This window comes from Molothrus ater, chromosome 11, assembly GCF_012460135.2.
Source record: "Molothrus ater isolate BHLD 08-10-18 breed brown headed cowbird chromosome 11, BPBGC_Mater_1.1, whole genome shotgun sequence".
Lineage (NCBI taxonomy): Eukaryota > Metazoa > Chordata > Aves > Passeriformes > Icteridae > Molothrus > Molothrus ater.
The window spans coordinates 14,451,862-14,460,367 of NC_050488.2; the positions used below are offsets into that span (position 1 = coordinate 14,451,862).

At 45.6% G+C, this 8,506-nt stretch overlaps 1 protein-coding gene across 1 annotated transcript; it reads right to left on the minus strand.

Moving 5' to 3' along the window:
* Positions 1-289: 289 nt before the first annotated feature.
* PSMD6 (proteasome 26S subunit, non-ATPase 6) lies at positions 290-6,630 on the minus strand. Its single transcript, XM_036391218.2, has 8 exons — positions 6,409-6,630; positions 5,236-5,441; positions 4,577-4,722; positions 3,386-3,605; positions 3,175-3,283; positions 2,021-2,189; positions 741-818; positions 290-595 (listed from the first exon to the last, which is right to left on the minus strand). The coding sequence occupies exons 1-8, from the start codon at positions 6,551-6,553 to the stop codon at positions 499-501; spliced, it is 1,170 nt and encodes a 389-aa protein (XP_036247111.1). The 5' UTR covers positions 6,554-6,630; the 3' UTR covers positions 290-498.
* Positions 6,631-8,506: the final 1,876 nt, after the last annotated feature.

Sequence of the window (8,506 nt, forward strand, 5' to 3'; positions counted from 1 at the left end):
GCTTCACCCCAATCACCTGCATCCTAATTCCTTCTCCCTTAAGCTGTAATCACTTCATTGCAAGACTCCCTCCTGTATGGACAGGGTGCACTCTTCACTAAAATTTTTAGCCACTTTACTATTATGCAACTGATTATTTTCACCCCTGATTCCAATAAGAAAATCTTAAAACAGCAAGCATGAAGTGGCCATGAGCTCTTTGTTTTCACAGGCTGTGAGCCTGCTTTGCTGTTCAACATGGAACACTGGGTATACAGGCAAGGAAAGGAACAAAGTCTATTACAAGAGATCACCAACGGTATCATACATTTAATAAATGAACTGGGTTCCATACACCAGAACAGAACAGTGTGTACATAATGAAGTGGAAAGTAAAAACACTACCTTTCTTGCTAGTTATTTTTTTCCCTACAGTATACCAAGTTATGCAATATATTTATAGGTTACTTCCAAAATGTTTTAAACATCTAAATTTTGCATTCCCTCGCATTAAAAAAATTACATATTAATTACTCGGGAAAGTTTCTGAATTCTGTTTAGCAGCAAATCTCCTTTCTTGATGGTTTCTTGGTACTGCCAATTCTTGCTATCAGGCCTAGGAATCATGGGAGGAAAAAACAGGAGGTTAGAACTGAGAACATGATTTATACCAAAGCATTAAACATTTCTGTAGTAAATGTCATCAAAATATATAGAATTCAACTGGTCTGTTAAAAACAACCTCCAGGATTGTTACATACCTGTTCGTTTCTACAATCTCATTTACTTTGTCTATTTTGCAGTGCAATCGCCCAGCTGCAATAAATCTTGAAAGCTCCCTAAAAAAAGAAAAAAAGTTAAATCCTGTTTCACCAGGGACTTGTAGACCTAAGAGCACTGAAACTGCTGTTATACCACACTGTATTTCTGAAGCAACAGCCTATGGATCTTCATCAGGTGTCTTATGCATCCTCATCTTATTAAGGCTTGGACATTGCACCCAAAAATAATCCTTTTAGTGACCTGAACACAAAATCTCTTAGTTCTTTCTCCTCAGGCCAAAGTGTTGCACTTGAGTTAGTGAAACTTATCACTGAGCTTTGTATCAACTACTCTTCAAATCCAAAGGCAGCAGTAATGCAGAGTGGCTATTTGGAATTTATCCTGAGGTAAATATCTTCATGCCAGTCAATTAATTAGAAAAGTATCTCAATAATATTTAATTTTTTAAAATTTTATTATTATTGTTTTGTCTAATCAACTGGTGGTCTACAGAACTGATGGTAGAAGAAAATATTCCTGTGTTCAAGAGTAAGGTAAGTTACAACTCATAATAAATTACATATTATGGAACAATTACATATTATATGGAAACATAAGCATTAGTATGACTTTTAAAAAATTAGTTTTGAATTAAATGGTATTTGGTTTCTCTTGAAACACTAATTTCTGAATATTTCAAGCACTTTCATATTTCTTTAAGTTTTCTATGTTAGAAAATCTGAAACCTCTCTGAAACAAGAATAACTCTTATGAAGGCATTTGAAAATAATGTGCTTCATGTACACAGAGTAAAAGTCAGTTTCTCACTTCACTCACCACTTAGTTCTTATCATAATCTAAAACTGCTGGTTTTATTCTAGAAAATAATTTCAAATTGGGACAGCAGTTGTTTGATTTAAGTGAAAAACATCAGATCCTGTCCACATAACAGAAACCAAGCAAAATGAGAGAGGGAGACTGGCAGAGTACAAAAAATGTGCAGATCTCCAAAGTTGGAACAGCTCAGTTTTTGCACAGCTGTGAACTAAGCTGTCTAAAATCTACAGTTCCATAGCACATTGAAGTCAATAAATAGAGCAATATAAAGAACAACAAAGTAATTAATAAAATACCAGTTTCTCACACTCTTCCATAGAAACATAACTTGGCATATTTAGAATACAAGTGAACAAAGATTTTTACTCGCAATAAGATCACCATAAATATTTAAAAGGTATAAAGGGAGATGTCTGTGAACTGGAAAAGGCCAAGAACTTACTGATCTATGAATTCTACACTGACTCCAAAGGCTTCTGCCATGTACCCTAACGTCAGGGAGCGGTAGGACTCGAGGAGCTGGCTGTAGGCGTGGATCCGCATTTCCCGTACGTAGTATCGGTAGTGAGGTGCAAACAGCCAGTCTTTCTTCATCTCTTGCTCTACAATAGCTGAACAGGAAAAGAAAGGAGCAAAATAAAGAAAAGAAGTCAGTAACTTCTAAGAAATGTCATATATCAGTTACGTAAATAAAACACACGGCACCAGTTACTAAGTGTGACCGTAACTATGTTGTATTCTTGCACTCCTCAAGATATGAAAGGGATTCTGCACTAAGAGAAGTAAATTCATGTCATCTGTATCAGTTCTGCAACCAGGAGTGTAAGAGCATGCAAACAATATTGTGGCAGAGCTAATGGGAGCCTGTAAAAATGCACAGCACCCTTCTTTCAGGGGGAGAGACCACCTTGCTGAAGGCAAGAGCTGCACCTGCTGCCTGCAGAGCTGGGTAACAAGCAGACTCGGTATGTAACTCCTTGAAGAAACATTGTTACCCACACTGTGGAAGGACACAATACTGATTTTCTGCTACTAGCTCTTAAATTAGTTACAAGGATTTCCAAGCACTGAAGTGATTTTTTTTCTTCCTGACAGCATCGGTTCTCAGCTTGGGATGAGGCTGGCAAGAGGAAGATGCTGCCCTTCAACTAAGTTTCATCAGGCCTAGTCTTCCACAAAATCAAGGGTTCTTCCTTGCTTTTTCTAAATATCTAAGTTTTTTGTATTCTCTCACAGAAGAAAAACCAGCAGTCTGAGAACAGGCAAGAATGAGGGTTTTCTGAAGAGCTCTGCTTGGTGTCACCCTTTTACACAGAAAGCTTTCAAATCTTTCCTGATCTGGCTCTTCAGGTAAGATGGTGGTTCATAGCCATTTTCAAAGTGCTTTTTCACATAATCAGATATGATCTTTCACAAGGCTCATTGGATGAGAAATTTGTCTTTGGTTGAAAAACCAAAGCAGAAAATTTTAGGTTACTGTTGAAAAAATCTCTATAGTTTGTTTTTTCTGCACATAGCTCTAGTTTTAGACTGTAGCTACTCCACAAAAGTTGTGTATGATCTGAAACAGTGCTGAGGTACACAAGCCAGCCTTACCTAGCGACTGGAAAAAGGCTGCATAACGACATTCATAGAGAGAGAACAGATACTGCCGTACAGCTGGCAAACTGTGCAAGGCCTCCAGGATCTCTGCTCCTTTAATCACCTGAAACAAACACACATCTTTAACCACCATCCCCTTCAGCCTCGAGATGAACAGGTTAAGGCTCTGTCAGTTTGCAGCAGTGCTTCCACATGGTCTCCTTACCTTCTCCCTCAGGTCAGGCCTGTCCAGGGCAATCATGCTGACATAGACAGTGTATGTGACAAAGGTTTTGTAATCCATCAGTTCATAGGAGGTAAACGTGGAAACTGTATCAAGGAACAGCTCTGCTGCTTGTTTGAAGTCCCTAATGGCTACACAGTAAAGGCCCTGGTACACCTTGAGACGGTTTCTTCTGTCCCAGTCTCCTCCTTCTTCTATTAGACTTAAAATAGAACAAAAAATATTTACTTATGCAAATGTGTCATGTAATAAGTTATATGAAACAAGTACAAATCAACTGATACCATGAGATTAGAGAGGTAATAACTTGGTTTATGTTAGAGCTTGCTGAAACAGCCCAGGCTTTGTACACCTGTTGGTGTAGGAAAGTGGCTTCCTTGGGACAGGAGAGGCCAGAGGCTTTTACACAGTGCAAGTTTCAGCTGAAAGGAATAGTTTACAGCCTCTTCAGCTGTGACAACAGTCTCTGTGGATGTGTGGGTAAATATTACTGTCAGCCTGGACTGTGGCAACAGATTTCCACTGCCTTTGCTGCTAAAATCAAAGCTGCAGCATAGAAAAAAAGACTCAGGTTGCCTCTTTTTAAGGATGTGCACAAAACTGGTGTGGCTGTAAGAAGGGCAGGGATGAGACAAAACTGCTGAGAAGGCAACACAAAATATCCCTGCCCAAGGAACAAGGGAAGTGGGAACCTCCTCTGCCTTGGTGTCTCATGGCAGCAGCAGAGACTGGAACCACAGCTTTGTACAGGAAATGCTGAGGTTCAAAACATTGGGAGCACAGAGACACTGAAGCTACCAGTAGCACCAAAACACACCATGCCACTCTTGCTTTGAAAGGAAAAGCTCCCTCTTTACAAAGCCAGCTCAGTGCCACTGGGAGCAGTCACACCCCAAGTGGGAGTGGGAGCTGGACAAGGATCTGAGCCAGCTCACAAATTGAGCCAGCTGCTAGAAAACAGATACCACAAAATCTTGAACCTTTCTCTTGCCCCCATAAAAAAAATCCAGGAGCAGGAAGTGTTCTAAAACAAAGTAACACCCACCCATCACTCTGACTCTTTCTCACAACCAGTCCCAGTCATTTCTGGACAAAAAAGTATTTCTCTTCCATTTCTTTTTTTACAGCTTGTTTCAAAAATGCTTTAGTGCACTCAGACAACCCCAGCAGTACCTTTTTGCCTTTTCAATGTTCCTAGTGATGAGGTCATTGTCCATGTAAAACAAGCCAATCCTGAGCAGATAGAACACGATATCCAGGCGATGTCCCAAGGCCACAGTTTTGTCGTAAGTCTTGCGGAACGCAGTCAGAGCTCCCTCCTGGCAAAACAGAATTTGCTACTGTAAGAATGTTAAAAGCACCCAGAACATTCACAAAATACCTGTTGTAAGAACATGTGTTGTCTCCCACTGGTAGTTGTGACTTTGACATTATGCATTCTGAATAATCTTAATGTATCCAAGTTTAAATCAAGTTAGAAAAGCTGTTCCTCATGTATCTTTAAAAGCGAAAGATTATGAAAATCTACTCTGTAACTTGAAATTCAGCTGCACAATCTAAATAGCTTGGAAAAGTCTAAAGGTGTAAGGAAAGAAAATAATGGTGTCTGCAAACTTTTCTCATTGCCAAGAAAAAACTTTTCTTTCAAGGACTGTTTTGTTTCTAGGTAATTTACATTTCAGTAAGACCCTCCCCTACCTGCCAGCCATGTGTGAGCTGTGCCATAGAGAAAATTCTCTGCAAGTCCCCCAGTGCTCACTGGGACCTGCCCAGCTAGCAGGGTTCCCATGCTGTGTTTTCTAGGAGTCCATAAAGCCTCTGCTGTCACCAACCTTGTCCCCAATCCTGCACAGGTACTCGGCCTTGGCCATCATTGCATCCCGGATTTCGCTCTCCCCCAAGATCTTTTCTGCATCCTCTAATTCGTTGTCAAGACGTTTCAGCTCCTCCTCATTGGCTTTCTTCATTTTGTTCAGCAGATCTGTGTCCATCTGCCACTCAAGAGACTTGCACAGGGCTTCGTAGTATGGAGCCATGTCTGAAAGAGAAGCAGGAAGGGTTCTGCTGTTCACTGCTGCAACGAGAGTGTGTTTGTTCCTAAAAGGACAACAGAACTGTCAATGCCAGAGATGTCCCTTGTGTACCAGCTACCTGCTGAATCCAGACACAGCACAGCCCCTGCTTCTGCAGGCCTTCCTTTCACTAACCTCATTTGCACTTTCTCTACCTTGCACTGGGGTGGCCTCACTTCGAGTTCTGGGGGCAGTTTTGGGCACCACAATACCAGAAAGACCTCAAACTGTTAAAAGGCATCCAAAGGAGGGACATGAAGATGATGAAGGGTCTGGAGGGGGATGTATAAGGAGAAGCTGAGGGAATGTGGTGTGTTCAGCCTAGAGAAGACTGAGGGGAGATCTCAAAGTTATCAAAAACTTCCTCATGAGACAAAGTGGAGGGTCAGGTGCTGACTTCTGCATTCTGGAAACCCCTGACAGGGCCTGAGTAAACAGCATGGAGCTGTGTCAGGGGAGGTTTCAGTTGGATATCAGGAGAAGGTTCTTGCCCCAGAGGGTGGTCGGGCACTGAACAGACTCCCCAGGGCAGAGCTCATGGAGCACTCGGACAATGCTCTCAGGCAGAGTGAAGCATCCTGGGCAGGACCAAGAGCTGGACTTTGATGATCCCTGTGGGTCCCTTCCAGCTCAGGATGTTCTGTGAGTCTCTTTATCCCGCTGTGAGCACAGCAGCCCGCGGTGCTCAGCTCCCAGCTCTGGCAGTCCCAGCAGGATGGAAGAGCGCTCGGAGCTGGGCACGGGGCCCTCGGCCCGCCCCGGGGGAGTCAGAGCGACGCCGGACTGAGGGGGAACGTGTACATAACCGGATCGATGAGCACGGACGGTCACACGGCTGCTCCACAGACACACGGTGGGAGCCGGGGCCGGCGGACAGACAGACAGACAGACAAACCCCCCCACACACAGAGCCTTCCCCCGGGCCCCACTCACTGTGCAGCCGCACCGCCGCCATCAGCTCGTCGCGCGCGGCGGGGTCGGGCGCGCGGGGCCGCAGGCTGAGCAGGAAGCGGAGCTGGGCGATGCGGAGGTCGGGGTTCTTGGGCAGCCCCTCCTCCTCCAGGTTCTCCAGCGGCATGGCGGCGGCGGGACGGGGGCCGCGGGGCCGGGGCTCGGCAGGACGGGCGGCGCTGGGCAGCGGGCAGGCGGCGCGGCCCAGTGACTCAGCCGCGACCGGCGGAAGCGGCCCCACGCTTCCGCCGCGCGGCGCCCCCTGGCGGCCCGGAGGAACCCGGCGGCGGGCGGAGCGGGGCGGCCCCTGGCGGAGAGCGGCGGGACGGGCCTGGTACGGACACGGCGATGTGGGGACACAAACAAACACAGAAAGCGACATGGGGGCACAAACAAACACAGAAACAGCTGCTAAATCGCAGTCACAGCCACAGGTCACCCAGAGAAAGTAGCGGCCCATCCCTGGAAGTGTCCAAAGCCAGGCTGGAACGGGCTCCTGGTCTAGTGGCAAGGGTTGGAACTGGATGATCTTCAAAATGCCCTTCCAGCCAAAACCATAAAATCATTCTATGATTCTGTGATCCCAGAGCACATGGTGCAGGGCTGTGTTCAGGTGATTCTGGAATGTTTCCAGTGAGGGAGACTCCGCAGCCCCTCTGGACAAGCTGTTCCTGTGTGCAGTCACTGCACAGGAAAGTTTTTCCTCATTTTCAGGTGGAACCTCCTGTACATCACTTTGTGTGCAGTTGTCACTTGTCCTATTGCTCGGCACCACTGAGCAGAGCCTGGCTCATCTTCTTGGCACCCTTCCTGCAGACACTGTCAGACATTGATGAGGAGCCCTCTCAGTTGTCTCTTCTCAAGGCTGAGCAGGCCTAGGAAGGGCCTGTCTGGTGTTTCAGCACAGGGGAAGGACACGGACCCCAAAGGAGTCACAGGAAAAAGTGGGTTTGTAGCCTTTGTAGTTTCAGAAAGGAGTTCAAATGTGTTACACCAGAGCTTGTGGCTCAGAACAAGTCGAAGGTAAATAATGGGGGCTCTAAATGGCCCTGGTTTCAGCTGTAGTTCATCCAGGATGGTGTGGAAGTCAATACCTGACTCTGGCCTGTGTTCATCTACTTCTCATTTTGCCTTTCTTGACGCTTCTCCATCTGTTTATTAAATATCTTTGATTTTGTCCTTCCTGACCTCACACAGCAAACACTATCAGTGCTGGAGCATGTTCCCTCCCTTGGGAACGTCAAGTGGAGATGGTGGCAGAAGGGCTGGCTGGTCCCCACGTGTACCCACTGGTCCTGGCCCTGCCCTGCTCTCCCTCCTCACCAGGGCTGCCCACAAATTGTCTGTGCCATATGTTACAGATGGGGGCATTGCCTGTGCCTCCATGGCCCTGTGTGTGGAGCCCTTGAGGTTCATCCCCAGTTGAAGTCAAACCCTTTTTTCATCCTTACAACTCTGTTTATATCACCCACTGTATTCCCTTGGAAGCTGGCAATAAGATAAAACCAGAGCTGGTGCTTTTGGAGTGGAACACAGCTGGCTGGTTGGGCAGGCACAGGGTGCTTGGCTCCTGCAAAGGGCATTTTTGGGTGCCCAGGGCTATCCTGCGGTATGGAGGATCCTACCCAACCTCCTGGACCATGCTTGCTGTACAGCTGAGCTCCTCCAGACACGTTTTGGTGTTATTTGTCAGAACTGGGGTTTAAGTGCAGTGCTTTTGGCCAGTGCCTCTATTTTGGAGTTGTGCTTTGCATCTGGGTGATGGGAGAAACAGTTCCCTTGACTGTTTTGGCACTGTGTGTTCCCAAGCTTGGCTTCTGTATATTGGGCATGAATTATTGAGGAGATGGCTGGAAGAAACAGTTTCCTGCTGTGTTTTTGATAAGTGCTAGTATTTTTTATACTGATTCTGACTTCCCCCCCCCACCCCCCTTTCATTTATTGGCTTGTAGTTATAGTATTTTAGCATAAATAAAGGAAAAACTGTGTTTTAAGTTGGGCAGTCCCTTTGTTTCTTTAGGAGCAGTCAGTTTTTCCTTCGTCTTCTGTTTCTCTTTTGGAGCCACAATCACTTTTGTAT

Bases quoted from the DNA above. Each gene is read 5' to 3' on its own strand.
- PSMD6 (XM_036391218.2), bottom strand. From the start codon at position 6,553: ATGCCGCTGGAGAACCTGGAGGAGGAGGGGCTGCCCAAGAACCCCGAC. The intron at 3,606-4,576 runs GTACTGCTGGGG...TTCTATTTTAAG, and splicing joins AACATTGAAAAGGCAAAAAG to TCTAATAGAAGAAGGAGGAG. The intron at 3,284-3,385 runs GTAAGGAGACCA...TGTTTGTTTCAG, and splicing joins GGCCTGACCTGAGGGAGAAG to GTGATTAAAGGAGCAGAGAT.